The sequence below is a fragment of the Pseudonaja textilis genome, chromosome Z (assembly GCF_049901715.1).
Source record: "Pseudonaja textilis isolate UNSWEBS1 chromosome Z, rPseTex1.2, whole genome shotgun sequence".
NCBI classification, from domain to species: Eukaryota; Metazoa; Chordata; class Lepidosauria; order Squamata; family Elapidae; genus Pseudonaja; species Pseudonaja textilis.
In genome coordinates, this window is record NC_142008.1 from 17,858,182 (window position 1) to 17,878,370 (window position 20,189).

Consider the following 20,189-nt stretch of genomic DNA (forward strand, 5'->3'; position numbering starts at 1 on the left):
TTGGGCAGTATCACCAGATAAAATTGAAGGGCTGAAGGTACAGTGACACAGTACTGCAAGAAAAATCTCCTTGTGGACTTCCAGTTTGAGTCCCTTCGCTGACAGACCGAAACCGCGATCATGCACGGTTTCAATCCGTGGTCACTGCCGGAGCATCCCGAGCTGGCTGGTTTCAGGGCTAAGCCACTCCGTACAGGTGAAGAGGGGGGAGACTGCCAGCACGGTTGAGGAGAACCACATCTCTTCTCCCCAGCTGGCCATTCCTCCCTTTCCCAAAGGCAGTTGCAGCGGTGGTCAGAAATGGGCACCCCAAAGAAGAACTCGACCGGAAAAGAATGTGCAGGAAGAAGATAAGAAGAGAAAGTTTTGGTTGACCGGGTTAAACTGCAAAAGCAACAACATAAGGTACCCTGGAATTTAAACTATAAAAAAAAATAACATTGTTCCCAAAGAAGATTTTGAAGCAGCAAAGGAGAGATGAAAGGGAAAGGATTTGATTTTTTTTTCCTTCTCTTCCCTATATTGACAGACTTAAGCAAGAAATTGAAAAAAAAAAACCACTTTGACATCAATAGGCAGTTAAGCTGAAAATAAAATGTCAAAGGGATAACAAAGATTTCTGGATACTTAAAAGCCTTTAAAAGCAGGAAAGGAGAGAAAAAGAATAAAAGGGCAGGATCTGGAAAAATGTAGGAGACTGCCTGGAATTAAAAGGAATTTACAGTGAAACCTCAACAAGATTCCTAAAAGATACATTTTAACTGAAACTTTACAACAACATAATAGAACCCCAGGAAGAGAAAGTGGAAAAAAGAAGCAAGAAGAAATAGCTTTGGATTATTTGGATTACTTGGTGATCTTTGGATTTTTGGTTATTGCATTTAAATGACTAAAATCAATCAGGTGGTTGTTTAAAAGTGTTTAAAATGGCACCACTTTTAGAAGAACTGAAAACGGAACTTTAAAAGTACAAAGAAGATGCACAAGAAGGGAGAGGTTCTTTTGGCTTCGTATTTCAACTTTTAGAAATGGAGATCTGGAACTATGAGAAACAAGAAGAAACGCTTGCAGAACAAGAAGACTGGGACAAGGAAGGAGCCATCTTTAATGATCAAGTAATTTTATGTGGGGGAAAAAAGGAAAGGGGGGAAAGAGAATGAAAAGTTTAAGATTTGAAAAAACAACCCCCAAAAAGAATAGTTTGAAAAATAAGTATAATATTAGAAAGCAACAGAAGACGGGATTACAGAAGAGAGAATTAGAAGTAGAGAGACAAGGGGGTAAAAAGGGGAGAGAGAAGAAGAGGGGGAAGAAGGAAAGGAAAAGAAGTTATAAAGGACAGAAATAAGATATAGAGAAACAGGGAAAAGGTGTAAGAATTGAAAGTATAAGCCTGTTTAGAGATAATGGGTGAAAACTTACTTGCAAAAGGGATTCTGCCAAGGTACATAAGATAGTATTGTTATATTACAAATAGAAATTTTTAGAAAATATGATTAAAATGATGGATAAAATATTTATCATAATCTAGTGGAATGTTTGTTAATAAATAAATGAAATAAAGTGAATGAGAGAATTAAATTAGGAAAGGATGGAAACATTTTAATTATTAATGATTTATAAAATATAAGTGAGGAGAAATATGGGGGGAAAAAAAGAATTAATTATGGAAAGTTCATAAGTGTTCCCAAGGAAGTATGATATTTAATTGGAAAGAAATGTTAAAGATGTTAAGATTTTAATGAATATTAATGATAGAATTGAATTGGATGGAATGAGTGCTTTATTTACACCCACACACCCACACCCACACCCACCCACACCCCCACACACACATATATATATATATATATATAATCTTTTTTAAAGAATATAGTGTGTATTTTAAGAATGTACCAAGCAGAATTCGACTGGAAGTTATGTATTATATTGAATGTTATAATCTTAAAGGTATACATTGAAGCTTAAATAAGAGTTGAACGGATAAAATTAAAAGATATAAAGGTATCATACTCCAATTAGTAACTACAGGGGAAAATTTGCTTAATAAGATAATATGAAATTGAAACAGGACAGACAAAAGTATAAATATAATGATTTGAATTGAGATGAGATAATCAAAATAAAGTTGAGAAAATTAAAAGAGGGGAAAAATTATGTAGAAAATGTAAAACAGTAATAAGATATGGAATAGAACATAAAAATGAACATGAAATTGAGTTTGTGTCTGTATAAAGAAGTGATAACCCGGGACCATCTATTTTCAAAAAAAAGATGTTTTATTTGTATTGTGTTTTTTTGTGAAAACCCAAATAAAATTTTCAAAGAAAAGAAAAGAAAAATCTCCTTGTAAAAATTATATGTCCTTAATCCTGCACGTTGCCTGAATATAATAGATGAATTACACGTATATTGGCTATGTTGGGATTAGGGTTACGTTAAGAAGCTTCTCTGTATAAATCTCCCTATCTGCAGATAATCAAATACTATTTCTAGGCTAATTATGCTGTTGTGACAAGCTATCTTCAATCTATCCTTGAAATGCTTTGCCTCTTGGAATCAACTTCCTCTCTCTCTCAATTTGATGTGTTCAAGACTGAAACTCTCATGATCTAATTTGGCTGAGTTTTGCACTATATCCATATTACTTTTGCACCCTATCTAAATTATGTTTTTCACTCAACATGTACATGATTACCTGTTGATTGCCTGGGAGTTACAATTAAGGACAATTGTACTGGTTTTAATTAGGCTGTGTTCCTGCCTATAACAGGACAATTTTGATACATATTCCCACAGGTATATGTGGGACAAAAATCTAGGAATGTAACTTTCCAATAATTTGAAAAATAATATCAAAATTATTATCCTAACATGTTTCTTTTCTTAAATAAGGATAGGAAAATCATTGCTGTCATTAGACTTGATACCTTGGAATAAGAGGATTGCATTCACCAGGATCCAGGGGATTGATGTCACAATTGACGTAGTCAAAAGTCCCATTCCATAAGTGTTTGGCTAACTGGAAGGCAACTTTCCTTTGTGCTAGTGTAACCTCTTTCCCATGCCAAACATATACTTCACTTCCAAAGTCAAACACCAAGACCTAAAAGAGAGAGAGAGAGAGAGAGAGAGAGAGAGAACAAAGAAATAAGAAATAATTTTTGAATGGGCAAAGGGAAAGATTTCATTTATTTATTTGATTTATATTGCTGCCTCTTTGCCCATGGTGATTCAAGGCGGCTTACACAGTGTAAAATCATATTTAAAACAAAAAAATAAAAACAATAAGAACCAAAAGAATCAAATAAATTAGGAAAGTACAATAGAGCAAAATTTGGGAAAAACAAAACAAAACAAAACCAAAAACCAACTCACTCCCCCCACAATGACAGCGGGTCACACTAGCCATTTGATAGGTTGCATCCCTCTCTGGGTTCCTCAGGCCTGCTGGCAAAACCAGGTCTTCAGTGCCTTTCGGAATAGTATTAATGAGGGGGCCATACTAATCTCTGGGGGGATGATGTTCCAGAGAGATGGAGCCACCAGAGAGAAGGCCCTTCCCACCAGGTGTATCTCCCTCAGGGGTGGGACCTGCATCATTCCCTGCCTCCTCACTCTAATGGTTCAGGTAGATGTCACTGGCAAGAGATGTTTCCTCAGATAACCCGGACCCAAGCCATGAAGAGCTTTAATGGTGACAACTAGCACCTTGAATTGCACCCCAAAACAAATTGGCAGCCAATGCAGCTCCTGCAGGAGAGGTGATACATGTGCACACCGGGGTCTGCATAAAACCATGTGGGCCACTGCTTTTTGCACCAACTGGAGCTTCTGGATGCTCTTCAAGGGCAGCCCCATGTAGAGCATGCTGCAATAATCAAAACGGGAAGTGACCAGGGCATGAATGACTGAGTAGGGACCGCTGATCCAGGGAAGAGCATAACTGGTGCACAACCCGCAGTTGCGCAAAGACCCTTCTGGCCACGACCACCACCTGCTCTTCGAACAGAAGTCCTGAGTCCAGGAGAACCCACAGATTACGCACAGGGTCTGTTTGGGGTAGTGCTACCCCATCCAAGAAATATAGAAACAAGATTCAATTTTTAGCCAAGCAGTAACAGTTAACATACATTAAAATGTCATATGAACAAGGGCAAGCTCTGGATTGATTGATAGTCTTCATCTGGGGATTTTATGAACTTCGATGCATGTTTTGATATATGCTTGTCTTGTTCCAGGTGCTACAAAACATTGTTTATATTGGAATGAACTAAAAATGTCCATAATGAACACTTCCCATTTTATTTATAACCATTTTCTCCCACTCATGACTGTATGACTGTAACTTTGTTGCTGGTATCCTTACTATTTTTACTGACTGCTTCCTAATATGATTTGATTGCTTATTTGTACCCTATGACTATCATCAAGTGTTGTACCTTATGATTCTTAACAAACGTATCTTTTCTTTTATGTACACTGAGAGCATATGAACCAAATTCCTTATGTGTCCAATCACACTTGGCCAATAAAGAATCCAATCCTATTCTATTCTATTCTATTCTATTCTATTCTATTCTATTCTATTCTATTCTATTCTATTCTATTCTATTCTATTCTCTATTCTATTCTACTCTATTCCTTATTTTATCTAGCCAGACTGAGGAGATGGTAATTCTGTTTTTAGGCTAACTGAATGGCAAGAAAGCATTAAAGAACCATTATGTTTTGATGAAACAAATCAGTTTTGAATACTGTTATCAGATTTATATTCAACAAACTGTATTTAAGATTACCTAATGTAAGTTTGAACAGTGGAAACATGAAGATCTAAAATTGAAGTGAGGGCTTTGAAACTCCTCCTTAAACTCATATGGAAAGAATAAGGAAGAGGAGAAATTGTGTAAGCTTAAAGCTGTGTAAAACTTGTTTTCATAATACAAAGCTGTGTTTTCATGATACACCTGAGGGAGGCCAAACCATAGGAAGCACACTGTTCCTTGAGTTGGATATCCTTGGTATCTTTATCATGTCTCTCTGCATTTTTAAGAAGCCTCTCTGTTTTATGTTACATTTATTTCATTTGCTTCTGCTGCAAAACAAAATAAATTCTGGATTATTTACAACAGAAATGCAAATGAAGCAGAACCATATGATGCTCTGTGACTTGCATTGCTTAGTTGATATATGAACTTATTTCATCCCTCTCTACTGTAGTATCTCGGTAAAATATATGATGTACTACATTTTCCTCTTTCCTCTGTGCCTCTTCTTCACTAGCTGTTGATGTAGTTGTACATTGGGTAAGTTTTTTCTACAATTCATTCAACTGTGTAAATGTAATACATAGCTTAGATATGATTGTTTAATAGTCTCCTTATACAAATGCTTCTTGGCTACCTTCTCCATAACTCAGAACATTTACAGTCATACCATTTCCATTTTAAAAAAAATCACAGGATTAGTTTTTTTTAATTTTTTTTAATTTTAATTATACACATTTAATTATATTTTAATAGTGCTTATTGACACAGCTATCTTACTGACTCTCTTCAGAAACCCAAATGTTACAATCTGCTTCCTGTAAGGTTGCTCAGTTTTTCCTATTGATTCACTAGAAGCTTTTAGATTTATACATATCATGTTTGACAGGAAAAAAAAAGAGAACCATCCCTGAGCCCAAAGAGGAAAAGAGCTTTTAGCATGTGAGGGACCCCTCAGGACCCCTCAGCTTATGACCATAACTGAGCCTAACATTTCTGTTGATAAGCGAGATGGTTGTTAAGTGAGTTTTGTTCCATTTTGCAAACTTTCTTGCCACAATTATTAAGGGAAATACTGCTGTTGCTTGCCAAAAGGTTGCAAAAGATTACACAATCCTGGGATACTGCAACAGTCATAAATACGAACCAGTTGCCTAGCTTCCGAATTTTGATCACGTGACCATGGGAATCCTACAATGTTGCATGAGAAAAGATAATAAATCACCTTTTTAGTGCCATAAACAATTGCTACCAATCTGCCTTCAATCATGTATACTGTACGAGTCAGAAAGAGAGCTGTGAAATTATCTACATACCCTTCACATCCTGGACATAAATTGTTTCATCTTTTATTCTCAAAACGATGCTATAGGGCACTGCACATCAGAACAACTAGACACAAGAACATTTTTCCCCAAATACCATCACTTTGCTAAACAACTAATTCTCACAGCACTGTCAATGTATTTACTAAGACTTTTTACTATTATTCTTCTCATCCATCCTAGTACCTATCTCTTCCCACTTATGACTATAACTGTGTTGCTTATATTTTTAGAATTTATATTGTTTTATTTGTTTCCTAGTATGATTTGATTGCTTATTAGTAACCTATGACTATCACTAAGTGTTGTATCTTATGATTCTTGATGAATGTATTTTTTTCCTTTATGTACACTGAGAGTATATGCACCAAGACAAATTCCTTGTTGGCCAATAAAGAATTCTATTCTATTCTATTCTATTCTATTCTATTCTATTCTATTCTATTCTATTCTATTCTATTCTATTCTACTCTACTCTACTCTACTCTACTCTACTCTACTCTACTCTACTCTACTCCATTCCAATCCAATCCAATCCAATCCAATCCAATCCAATGGTCTCTAAACAAAAGATCGCATTTTGAGGACATCTGCATATACATTTTCACCAGCACTTAAGCTGACTCTTTAACTCTGAAAATGCTTCTTACTATACCTCTTTCGAATTTAGCAATGTACACTTTGGCATCTTTCCCCAGTGGTCATCATCAGGAATAAGTTTGTCATCAACAAGCCGGTAAATGCAATTTGTTTCTATTATTGCAGCTTCATACATCTCATCCTCCTCCGGAGTTCCAACCGCTTGAAAGAGGCAGGCAAAATAAACAGGTGAACAATGCAGCCCAGGGTTGGAAAATTAAAAAAAGAAAGCAATTTAAGAATATTCTTACAAGAGGAAAATGCACGGAGATGGCAAAAACAAACCCACTCTTACCCTGATAGCTTGTTTGCCCACCAAGTAGTTTCCAGAATTCTTTGGCTGCATGAGTATGAGTATTGATGCCTTCTTCTATGGTCTGTATATAAGGAGCTCTGCAGCCAAGTTCTCGCTTTGTCTGAATTAAAGCTGCGAGCTCTGAAGCCTAAGAAATTGAACATGATTAGCTGAATAGGACTGCCTAAGCTTTGGGGACAATTGGACTATTCAAAAAAGAATGAATGTGTACTTGTTGCTATTTTCATGGGACATGCTAAACTGAAAGATGGAAACTGTGTCAAATACAGATAGGTCCCCTTGTTTCCATTTTAATGAGAACACAGCCCATTGAACTGCAAAAGTCAGAAAGGACTTCCTGTCATTCACGACTTATTTCTTTCTTTTTGAGCATGGACCTCTTTTTCCTAATGATTTTTAGCGTGAAAAAAAAATGAGAAGGGGGATGGTAGGCTGTAAGGATTTTCCCATCAACATTCATACTATGTTTACAGACATTAAGAATCTTGTGCATGGTTATTTTTGTAAATGCCCATGAACCTAACAAAAGAGGATAACCAAGGATTGTGCTATCTCAGACTTTCCGAGCACTAACCTTGGCTTTTTCTATGACGTTTGCAAACTCTCCTACCCACAGGAAGCAAAACTGTGGCGTGAGTAGCAAGAAACAGTCACCGCTATTAAGTGATGAGGCCCTTGGTTCAACTAATCTAGTTTGGACATGTCTTCTTCCTAAAAAGAAAAAAAAATCCAACAACATCCTATAAATAAGGGACTAGAGGCAACTTTTGGATCTGTTTATTTCAGAAAGAAGACCTTGATTTCAGACAGTAATATCATTTTCTAAATGACATTTAATGCATCATAACAGCAGAAACTGAACATATGCCAGGAATAAAGCAGCTTGAAGCAACTGTTCACTTAAGACAAAAATTATCAAGTATTTTAATTTATAAATTTCTCATTTTCTTATTACCTATCACCTTTTCTACTTATGACAATAACTTTATTGCCTGTATCTTTATGATTTATATAATTTTAGTTTCCTAGAATGGTTTGTGTTGATTGCTTGTTTAGTATCTTATGACTATTATTAAGTGTGGTATTTTATGTTGTATGATGAATGTATTTTTATGATGACTATGATCATGATTTATCACTTACAGCTTTTATGTAAATTGAGAATTTATGCACTGAAGACAAATTCCTTGTGTATAAATCACACATGGTCAATAAAGAATTCTATCTTATCCTATCCTATCCTATCCTATCCTATCCTATCCTATCCTATCCTATCCTATCCTATCCTATCCTACCCTACCCTACCCTACCCTATCCTATCCTATCCTATTCCATTCTATCCTATCCTATATTCTATTCCATTCCATTTCTATTCCACAGTGGGCAATCCATGGTAGCTTGTAATCTCTAAAGTACTTCCCCAAGAGTGAGTCGCTGAAACCTGATAATAAATTGCTCATTTTTAGCACTGAGGGTTTTTTGTATTTAAATGAAGAGTTCAAATAATTGCATTATATTCATTGGTAAGGATAGAAAGTATTGCCTCTTCTACTTCTGCATTGTAACTGTATGTCACTATTACAATTTTCAGCTGCCCTGAGGATCATCATAGGATATCAATCTTAAAACCTAAATATTATTTTAATGGATAAAAGCCTGCTGGGTGATTTTGGGCCAATCACTAGTGGGACAAGAACTCCCACTTTAGGCATGAAAGCCAACTGGAGAGGGTTAGTTACTTTCTCTCAGCCCACAACAACTAACAGGGTCATTGTTGTGAGGAAAATAGGAGGAGGGAAGAGTATTAATTAGGTATGTTCATTGCCTTGTGTTATTTATAAAAATATACGGTAAAAGTAATAAACAATTATTTTTTAAATTCTAGTCCTCTTACTAATATTGCCAGATTTTAATGTGATTTTTAAAAAATAATATCTGCCAGAGAACATGATTACTAGATAACAAGTACATTTATTAATGTATTAAAACATGGTTACAAGTCCCTCTCCTAATCGTCTCCATAGTTGAAAAAAATCATAGAAATGCCTTGCCAATATTTAATGTATGTTGCATTTTGGATTAATTAAAAATGTATTCATTCCATCTACCTTTGATCTGTAAGAGCATCAGCTTCTTGTATGGGACAGCGCTGTTGTTTGAGTTCTGCTCCGTCAAATTAACACTACGCAGACTAATATTGCTGAAGTTCTCTTTACTCGCTAAACCAGCAAGTGCTACTTCTGAGAAATTTGAATTTGCAGACACTTAGGACAGACAAAATAGGGAAAAAAATGACAGAAGAGGAAAAAAAGAAAATACAAAAAATAAATAATAGGACACATACACACACACACAAAACAAAAAACAAAAAAAGGATGTTATGTTTTGTTTCCATATTTATTTAGCTTTTTTTTTCATGCATGACTCATATCCAGCCTTTAGTTTTGTTGATGCTGCTGAAAGAGAACAAAACCAGGCTGAGCTCAAACTACTCCCTAGTCTGAAGACCCTCACATTTCCAGGAGGAACATTTCAAGATAAAAATGAAAAGTGGATTATATCATTAAATATTACCAAAAACAATGAAGTTCAAAAATATGCAAGGCCCGTTCCAATGGTTATTTGGTTTTGCACGTATACAGGTGTCTTAGTAATTCTGTGAAAAGAGAAAAGAGACAACTCTTTGTCTGGCCAGAGGATGTTGTTTTATCGGGAAATGAAAAATCACATCCTCATTGTCTTTCCCTCTCTTAAACTTTGTGGGGTGGTAATGAAGCTAGGAAATCCAGGTTCTGTGGGGTTCTTGGTGCTCTCTGAGTGTGGTTGTTTTCTTGTAGACCTTAACAAGAAATAAACAAATGAAAACAACCTCTGTTTGTGTGCTTCTATTCTGACATTGTGTATCAGGCATAGGCACCTACCTTATTCATGGTTTGTTAAAGATAGTTTTCCATTAATATTCTAAATTGATTTAATCCTGCTTTTTAAGAAATGAAGATTTTATATTGTGAAACTGGATTAAAAGAGCTACAATATCAGCATTAACACTGGAATAAAAAATAACCATAATGGAAATACAACTTCCATGACTTGCTGTCAAGCAAACAAACCACGGTTCACCATTATGATTGAGAAGCATTATGACATAAGCTTTAGGGGAAACAGAGAAAAATAAAAATACACAGAAAGCTACTTGGAATCTTAAACTTACTTTTTTCAACTTTCATTCGCTTTGACTCCATGAAGGCCACATTTAATCTCTGCTCCGTGTATTCATGAAGAATGTCCTCTCTTGCTGCTAACATTTTTAAAGGGTTCTTAGAAGCCTGGACTCTGCGTGTAGGCCTCACAGCCCGTTTGTGTTCTGCTACTGCAGAAATTAACCTGGAAAGCAAAAGATCCTCCCACTTAACTTACTATTTCATCAGCTTTTCTTAAAGGCACAGAATGCAATTAACTGCCACATCTGAATGTCTTACCAGGGGTCTTCAAACTTAACAGCTTTAAGACTTGTGGACTTCAACTCCCAGAATTCCTCCTCCATTCATGTTAATTCAGGATTTCTGGGAGTTGAAGTCCACAAGTCTTAAACTTGCCAAGTTTGAAGACTCTTGGTCTTAACCAACATCCAGAAAAGCAAAGAGAACCATCAAAGCTTGTCAGATAAAACTAGGAAGAGCATAAACTGGGCCCAAATACTCTCTTGTGCCTAAAGCAATTGCTTTATTGTGCCTAAACAACAAATCATAAGGGGCTACAGAGCAATATCTTAAAGTGATTGAAACCCTCACAATAATGCTTTAAGGTTGACCTGAAGGGTGAGTGGTGACATAGATTCTGCAGTGGAAAAGGAACATGTAAATGCTTATGGCAGGAGTGGTAGATGCCCTTGACTCAAACTATTTCCTGCATCTGCTTTTCAACTTTTTGATTTGTTCAATATTCCTGTGATTTGATATGACAACCTCTATAGAAATACAGAATACAGGAAGTATTATACTTGAGATTAAAATTCTCTAAATACTAACTTAGTAAAATGTTACAACCACTATTTGTCTCTATCTCATTTTCTTCAAACTAAGTTTTATTTTCCAACATTCTTTCTTCAGCATTTCCTTTGTGAGAATTTGATTCTTCTGTCACCTCCTGTGCTCAGATGAGGACTAAGATGTAGGAAGACAAAAGAAGAAAAACTGGAAATATTCCAACCATAAATGTGCAGAAAAGAAGTTAATAGAAGTGATAATGCAAATTTGAAGCATGGCATCTCAGAAATGACTGATCCTTGGTCCTCACCTCACTTCCATAAAATTTTAAAGGAACAAAAGGGAAGCTACTCACTTTGGTGCATTGGGATTAAATATGGCGTCAAAGTCTTCATCCAACTCCACAGGCAAAGAGGGAGCTGGAAAATTCATGCATCGATAAAATTTGGAAAATGTTTCTTCGTCATCCAATTTCATGACTTCTTTCACAGACTTTCCTGTGACTGTCAAGACTGTCTCCTGCATTCCAGCAACTACAGATCACATTTAGAGTAATACTATATATTACAACAGTCTTTGATTTTAAAACTCCTATCACAAAATATTCATTTTAGTGCAGGTCTGTCGATTTGGTACTAGTATGTCAAAGTATATTCATGAACTGGAATAGAGCATTGGTAACAAGGTCAGCCAATGAACAGGCATAGCAACTAAATCAGCCAATGAGGACTGTTTGGAAACTGAAACTAGAAGTAGCCTAGGCATGGCTCTATATTAAGCTCTGCAACTCTGAGGCTGTGTTGAGCTCTGAGTCTGTCTATTGAAAATGAAACTGCTTTCTCTCCTCTGCTGTTGTGTCTTGCTTGCCTGCTGAACTGAAGTGAAACTGATGTCTGTTTCTGAGACCCTGAGTTGCTGTTCTGCTCTGAACCTGTAAGATGTCTGCTTCTGTTTGAGTTTGCTCCATGTTGGAGAAATCTACAACTGGAATTGTAAAAGTTACTTTATATGTTTGTAAAGAAGTTGAATGAAGCCCCAGTCATCTATGTTTACGTTTCTGGTGCTGAATTTATCCTGCAATACTCTGAACATACTATAATAGCATACCACATTCCTTCCCTGATTGACAACAAAGAACCCTGATGGTTTTAATATCTCAAATAGTTGTAAAGAAGAAATAGACAAATTTAGAAAGTGTACAAAAATGTGTCAGCAGTCAGTGCTTTTTATATGATATGAAACTTTTAACTCGAAAGAATGGACAATGCAATTTCTTTCATGTCCTGTGTACAAGTATCTTTTGGGCAATACTGGAGAACTAGCAGTTTAGCTAGGTAGTCTTATATTTTAATCTGAAAGACATACTAATTATAGGAGCATGAATTTCTTATTGTCAATTATGCTAGACAAAGGTTTATAAGCAACCTAGAAGATTTTTAAAAAAATTTGGTTGCAGTAATAAATGGAACTTTCTCTAGTGAATATAGAGATGATGACAATTGCTAGCAGTCACAGCCTTAATGATAAATGATGAAGGGTTATGGAAATGGTACATTTGAAAACACCAGGTTGGAAAGGGCTAGCAACAAGATGGTCAAAAATGTATATTCTCTTGCTTGAACTCTTAAGATAATAGTTTAACAGAAATCAGTTGTTTTAAGTAAAGGTGAGAAGCACTCCCTCTCTCTTATCTATTCAAAACTTTAATAGCCAAGTCTAAAAGAAGAAGGCCAACACATGGTAGCAAAAATCTATTTTACTTACTCATCCTGCCCATATAGTATGAAGTAACTAAGCAGGCAACCATGGTGAATGGCAAACAAAAATTCTAACATTACATTTTAAAACAATCTGTCTCAGCCATGTTTGTTCCCTAACTATCATGAGAAATATATTTTGTGTTCTCTGGAACACCATTATTTGTCAGGGTTCTTTTTAAAGTCTTTCATAAAATTTTCTAATTTAGTTATGTTGAGCAGAATGACATATTGTTTAGCATTTTTAAAAAATATCTGAAGAATACTTATACTATCAATATTTTGTGCTAAAAATGTATAAACCATTTGAAGCATTGCTTTTCAAACTTGGAAACTATGTAGGCTTCAATATTTGCTGGAGAATTCTGGGAGTAGAAATCAATATGCCTTAGTTGCCAAGTATGAAAAACACTGATTTAGATCATGAAATATTTCGAACATTGAACAATAACCAAGCATAAACTAAACGTATATGTTACATGCTACAAGGTGCTATTCATCTCCTTAACAAACTAAACTTTTGCTAATGAGTCCTTACTTACAATTTTTAATATAGTCCACAGACCATTATTGGAATAATGAGTAAAGTTATTTACACAGAACAGTAAATTAAAACCCAGGCTGCCTTCTCAAAATTTTACAGACCTTTGTTGTTGAGTTTTCCTAAGAAAGTTTCTAGTTTATCCAACTTCATGTCTGATTCTAACTGCATATCTGGTCTCGCTTCAATTTCTAAAGAAAATAAGAATAAAAATGACCAACTTTTTAAAAAAGAAGGATTCAAATTGTTCTTACATGTTTTAATGACTTACCTTCCAGGGGTTTTGAAATAAGTGAGGTTGATTTTAGTCTGTTGCAGAAAGAGGATGTTGCTGGATTGATGGCAGTTGGGGATGCTAAGCCTGTGGAATAATAAAATGCTTAATTTCATATCAAAGAATGGATGTTTCCAATTTTCTGCACAATCTAGTTTTCAGGCATGCCTGGAACTTTTCAGGGAATCTAAAAAGCCTGGCATAAATATATTCCTTGAAGGACATTAAGAGACTCTATTACTGCACAAATAACGCAAAAACCAAATGCTTAAATCAGCTAAATAAATAAAATGTTCAGGTTCCATGGACAATAAGCAATATTAATAGCTTTTCAAGGGTCAAACAGAGAATTTTTGATGATACAAGCAACCCTATTACTTGCTTTAATATGATAATTAAAAAGATGAGCAACTGTGCTGGAGCAATTGTGGCAAATCTCCAGAAATATATTTAGGATACAGCGTATGTTTTCAAGACAGTCTTGACAATTGTATCCAATATTTCTGCAGTGCTTATAGCACATCATATTGCAAGAAATCACTGAAATATGCTAATGGAAGAACAGGTAGCTCATTGATGACTAGTTTTTGTTAGATTTTACAGTTTGCCATTTCCATGGTCTAGCATTATCAACATTTACCCACATTATAATTTAGAAGATCTAATAGTGATTGATGTCTGATAGAATAACTTTCTTTTTTCTCAATGAGGAATCCTTGAAGAACTTTTAAGGACTTCTTCAAAATTTCATTCTAAATTCTCTAGAGTGCTTCAGATGTAAATCCAAGGGCATTTGTGTCTGGAGGTTCACTTCTATTCTACCATTTGCAGATTGTTAACTCCTTCTGTGCAAATGTAGCTATTGGACAGAATAGAAAGTTAGACTATTCAAGTGAAATTTTCACCTTAATATATCTGGGACAAATAGTCATTGCTGTAACAAGGTATACCAAGAATGAGATGTTTCTAGCCCTCCAAGATGTTGTTAAACTATAATTCCAGGCAGTCTTGTATACAAATGATTGCTAGCAAGGAATATTAATGTTCTAACTAAGCAACATCTGGAGGAACAGAGGATGCTGTGAACTAGATAAAATGCTGGCTGTGTGTTTCTATTTTTTTAAATTGGGCTTTCACAGACAGCTGTGCTCTTAAACGTTAGCCACACAGATGCCAAGGAAATTTCTTTATTTCTAGTAGAAAATCCCATCAGTTAAGCTGCCAGAAGAAAATATAAAGGCATCCTAAAAATAGTATATTCAGTTTAAGTGGTTTCATGAGATGTGATCAGCTTGCTCACTCAATTATTGTGTATTTTGTTTCTTATTTCAATTACAACCTATTATGTACATCAAGATATGAAAACATTGCAGACTTCAGAAATAGTATGCTGTTTCTGCTCGCGGTGGTGTTCTGTCCAATTAAGTTTTAAATACCACTGAAATGACTCCTTAAATAATATGCAGATCAAAATAAGAAATAACTTCTGGAAATGAAAGCAACATAAATCCATGGCAAAATCTTTTTTTGGTTGCTTCAGGTTTCTAAGTTATTAAAAATCCAGATACAAAGGATACATTTACTGATTCATTGTTTTTAGTTGTTTTAACTGTTTTAGAATTGTAAGCTTCCCAGAATCACTTGGATGAGAAAGGCAGCTATAGAAATTGAACAAATAAATAAAATTAAATACATTTGCTGACCTTTTTTTACCATTCTGCCAGCCACTGTAAACTGGGTAGAATCATTTGATGCTCCTTTGCCTTTAGCTTTCCAAGCTTCTTCTCGAACACTTATTAATTGCTTTCTTTCTTCAATTGTCATTTGATTTTCACAGGTATCCACATTCCTCTGTTTTTTTCAAAGAATAAATGTGGTTATCAATATTTTATATATATTTTTATAGGATTACATGATTAGATTAGGGTCTCAAATGGCTATATTGAAATTTTGAACTTTAAAGATTTCAAAGTACCTTGTACTTATTTTCTGTTATAATACAATTAAATAGAGCAAAAAGGGGTTTGGGGGGCTTCAGGATATAATGAATGCATCTATAAAACGGTTGCAAATTGTATCACAGCCTTGATCATCATATATTATTATCTTCTCCAAGGTTTCAGTCATGGGTATTTAATCTAACCTCACCTGCCATTTAATCTAACTGGAAATGCCAGATATTGAATTTGTAATGTCCTACATATTCTGTCCTATGTGATACCACAAAACTGCTCATTTTCTCAAAGTTAAATCACACCTCGTTCCCAAGCACAGTGTGCGACAATAAACAACGTGGTTATTTATTTAATTTAAATATTAATAATCTATGTATGTTTAGTATTTGGCTGATTACTACTGGTATGTATAGTGTATCTATATAGAGAAAAAATAAGAGTTGACAGCCTGGGAGCATGCAAATTATGTTTTTTCTCAGATAAAAGCAGTCCATTTAAGTGGTAAATAGTTCCATTTTAACAAACAATCCTTCAGCAGCATTTACCTATACTGTGACAATTGTATTATCTTTCTTATAGCAGTGATGTCACAAGAAATATTTTCTTAAAAATATAAACTGGAGATTTCCCCTGCTCCTTCCCAAATTTATGTGTATATGGCACTGGTATATGAATGAACCTTTCACTGGTAAATGAATGAACCTATATTTCGCTTATTGTACCAGTGGCACTCACTCCTATCATCATGAAGTGCTTTGAGAAATTGGTCTGCCGGCACATCATTTCTGGTCTTCCAGAAATGATAGTGATAAACACTGATTTGAAACAGTGATAAACACTGATTTGCATACAGAAGTAATAGACTTACAGAGGATGCTATAGCCATCACTCTTCACGTTGCTCTGACACAGTTGAAACAGCCACGGGTGGGGGTGGGGCTATGGGAGGGTGTGTTTTTTAGATTTTAGCTCTGCATTTAACACAATACTTCCACACAGACTAGTGTCTAAAATTATGGATCTTGGACTTTCTTATTCAATCTGCCTTTGGATTATGGGTTTCCTGTCTGGCTGATCTCAAGATGATCAGATTAGGTAATCATATCTCTTCAGCCCTTATTCTTAACACTGGTACACCACAGGGTTGCGTGTTGAGTCCCTTACTCTATACTCTATGTGCATGATGTCAAGATGCATTTACACTCATGCTAGTAATACTATTACTGAATTTGCAGATGATACAACTGTGGTGGAACTCATCTCCAGGGGGGATGAGTCTGCCTATCAAGATGAGGTGGACTGGTTGCTTTTATGGTCTGGAGACAATAACTTGGTCCTAAGACCAAGGAGTTTATAGCAGACTATAGAAGGAATAGATCAGACATCCAGCCCTTGCTTTTCAATGGAGTCTAGGTGGAGCAAGTGGCCAGTTTTAAGTTTCTGGGTGTTACCCTATAAGAGGACCTGACCTGGGGTGCCCACATTGTACCCCTGGTCAAAAGGGCCCAGCAGAGATTATACTACCTGAGACTTCTCAGGAAACAACAACTGAATGAAAAACTGCTGGTGACCTTCTACCGCTGCACCATAGAGAGCATTTTAATATACTGCACCTCTGTATGGTTTTCCAATTGCACAGTGGCAGATAGGAAAGCATTCCAGAGGGTTAATGTCATTGCCCAGAAGATCATTGGTTGCCCTCTCCCCTCTGGAAGAGCTTCTTAGCTCCCGCTGCCTTAAGAAAGTTCAAAACATTTTCAAAGATCCATCTCATCCTGGGAACCCTTTTTTTGAACTATTATCATCTGGCAGATGGAACAGAATAATAAAAACAAGGACAAATAGGCTGAAAAACAGTTTTTATCCCAGGGCAGTAGCTCTTTTGAATTCTACTGTATAGTGCAATATAAATGCAATTTCGGATTTTCAATTCAATTGTACAGAATGCAAAGGATATATGCTTGTGTTTTATTTTTATGGTTATAATGTACACTGAAGATGGCATTTAATTTTGTTGTACAAGGTGCAATGACAATAAAGTAAACTAAACTAAATTTGAAATCATTGCTTTTCAAAACTGTTTCATTTCACTGCTTGCTAAGTAAAAGAAACAGGCCGAAAAGGCAATATTTTACTTTCCATCTCCAAGGGTGAAGCTCAAACTCCATGGGGGTTGGCTGTGTCAAACTAGCACTATTGACCTTAAGAGAAAAGAAACCCCAAGTATCAGAAAGAAATACAGCCCAGAAGCAGGTTCAGAATTGAAGCAGGAAGTTCAAGATCTCCAATCAGAATTATTCAGGCAATACAAAGAGAAACTAGCATACTTAAGGCAACTTAAATCTAGTTACATCAAGCAATGGTTTGTGTTTGTGATCTAGAACCTTCTATCACAACGGGTGCCCTCCCACTGATAAATGTAATTTTCAAAGATAATGAAAATAGAAACCTAGTTACCAACACAGAAACCTGGTTCAAGCATCTGGATTCTTATACTAAATGTTCCTAGGTATAGGAAGACTTGAATTTGTTTTAGAGAAAAAGAGATAAGAAATATCCAGAATAATAATACAATGATGCAGAAGATATTTATTGTGCAGAATGTCATTAGGAAAACCTCTGAAGGGAAATTAAAGTAATTTCACTGGTTCTTTTGAAAGATAAAGTCTCCTGGGCTCTTTTTTTCCTTCAGTAAATTAGTTTCATTATTATACTGTAAGATTATTAATGAGTTCTAAGAATTCTTGTTTTCTTCCACCCTAAATTTTACCAGCTTGTGTGCATTATTTGTAACTGATAATATGCACCTCACTGACTACGAAAACAGTGCAATATATTAAGCAAATAAATAATAACTTCCACTATTGCTGCCTTCCTTAACCTAGGATTAAAGAGATAAGATTTGTGTGTGTGTATGTGTGTGTGTAGTACTTTATATAGGTTTCTATCATATTGCAATTCAAAATTTATTTCGAATTCCTAATCTGAAAGCAAACTCATGTATTTTTTAACTATTGACTTTACCGAATATGGAGCCAGTTTGATATAATGATTAAAGTACCAAGCTAGAAACTGGGAGACTGTGAGTTCTAGTTCCTACTGAGGCACATCAGCTGGATGATATTGGGCCAATCACTTTCAGTCCTAGGAAGAAGGCAATAATATAGCCACTTCTGAAAATCTAGTCAAGTAAAGTGTTATGGCTGATTCAAAGACATCCCTCCACATACACAACCAACGTATATTGGAAAACAATGTAAACAATCTGTTATGTTTCTATCACTGATGTCTAGGAAGTGAGCTAGAACCTGAAGTACCTTGAAGAAAGAGAATTAATTGAAGAAATGAAACTTATTCTATGTAACCTTCTCCAACTATTGATACAATTCTAAGAACTTCCAGACAGATTGATATATGTGTGGGGGTGGAGAAAACATTGTTGAATAAATGCTCAATAAATCATTGCAAGACCTATCCTGGAGTATGCAAGATTTGCTCACCTGATTAATAGGTATGAAGGAATGGAGTTTATGGGCAGCAAGTATAGCAGGAGAATAAGTAGAAGCATAGACAGGTTCCTATGAAGAGGGAGCAGAAGCATAGGACAGAATTAGGAAGACATGGAAAAGATATGTTAGGCAGTTAGAGAAGAGAAGTAGAAATGAGTTTACACCAAATAATTGATGAAAGTTCTTACACTTTCAGGATTTGTCTACCTAAGCCGATATGCTGTAATAACCAAACAAGAAAATCCATGCAAGAATGTTACACATATTATAGCCACTCACATGCAGCCATAGAAAGGATTAAACATGAAGGATTAGCGATGATAGAGAGGTTTGAAGAAGGCAAGCAAGAAGAATGACTTTTAATCACACCAGCAATACTTTGGCTAGTAATGTATTTGGCTCTTGCTAGAAACCAAGAAGTGCCCATGATTGTGATGCAGCTCTACCACATAGAGCTTGAACATGAAGCTGACTATAACCAGAAAACAATAAGCCTGCGTGCCCAGAATAGCTGCCCTTGCATTCATGTCAGGCTTACCCAAAGAAGCTTAGATATGGCTTTATCATCTGAACCTCCTGCTTCTTCCTACAGGTTGAAACAGACAGGAAACATTGCAGAGAATGAGAGAATAGAAAAGTTGGAAAGAACTACCTTGTGTCCTGGATAGTATGGTTCCTCGTTTAATTAAGAAGCGCAAAAAACAAAAAGAAGAAGAAGAAAAGCTACCAGTTTCAACAGACTGCCAACTGAGTCTGTCAAAGAAATTACCAACCACTTCTTTCTTTTAGAAAGATATTCATACTTCACACAACATTTTTTAATCATTACTTCTTCTGTTAAATTTTGTCAAGATCATTTTTAGTTTTTGGTTAAGTTTTGGAAAGATTAATCTTTTGCAAGAGGCCTTTGCTGGAATAAAGTGTAATTAAAATCCTTTGGTTTGGTTAATCTTCTGACATAATGACCCGAAGCTCAGTGAACAATCTGGTGCTTGAAATGTAAATGTAATAAGGAGTGGCTATTTCATTATTGGAAAAATTAATCTAATAGGTTTTGAGAGTAGAAGAGGTCTTATATGATTATGAAACTATGGAAGGAGGAGGAAAAATTAAAATATAAAG

General features: G+C 35.4%; 1 protein-coding gene across 1 annotated transcript in view; it reads right to left on the minus strand.

Annotated features, from left to right (window-relative positions):
* SVIL (supervillin) overlaps positions 1 to 20,189 on the minus strand; it is a 115,304-nt gene that overhangs the window by 15,046 nt on the left and 80,069 nt on the right. Inside the window, 12 exon segments of the mRNA XM_026710066.2 lie at positions 2,931 to 3,106; positions 6,747 to 6,892; positions 7,026 to 7,173; positions 7,621 to 7,757; positions 9,155 to 9,310; positions 10,258 to 10,430; positions 11,388 to 11,565; positions 13,435 to 13,521; positions 13,602 to 13,691; positions 15,308 to 15,455; positions 19,059 to 19,136; positions 19,606 to 19,653. Coding sequence (XP_026565851.2) covers positions 2,931 to 3,106; positions 6,747 to 6,892; positions 7,026 to 7,173; positions 7,621 to 7,757; positions 9,155 to 9,310; positions 10,258 to 10,430; positions 11,388 to 11,565; positions 13,435 to 13,521; positions 13,602 to 13,691; positions 15,308 to 15,455; positions 19,059 to 19,136; positions 19,606 to 19,653 — 1,565 coding nt within the window.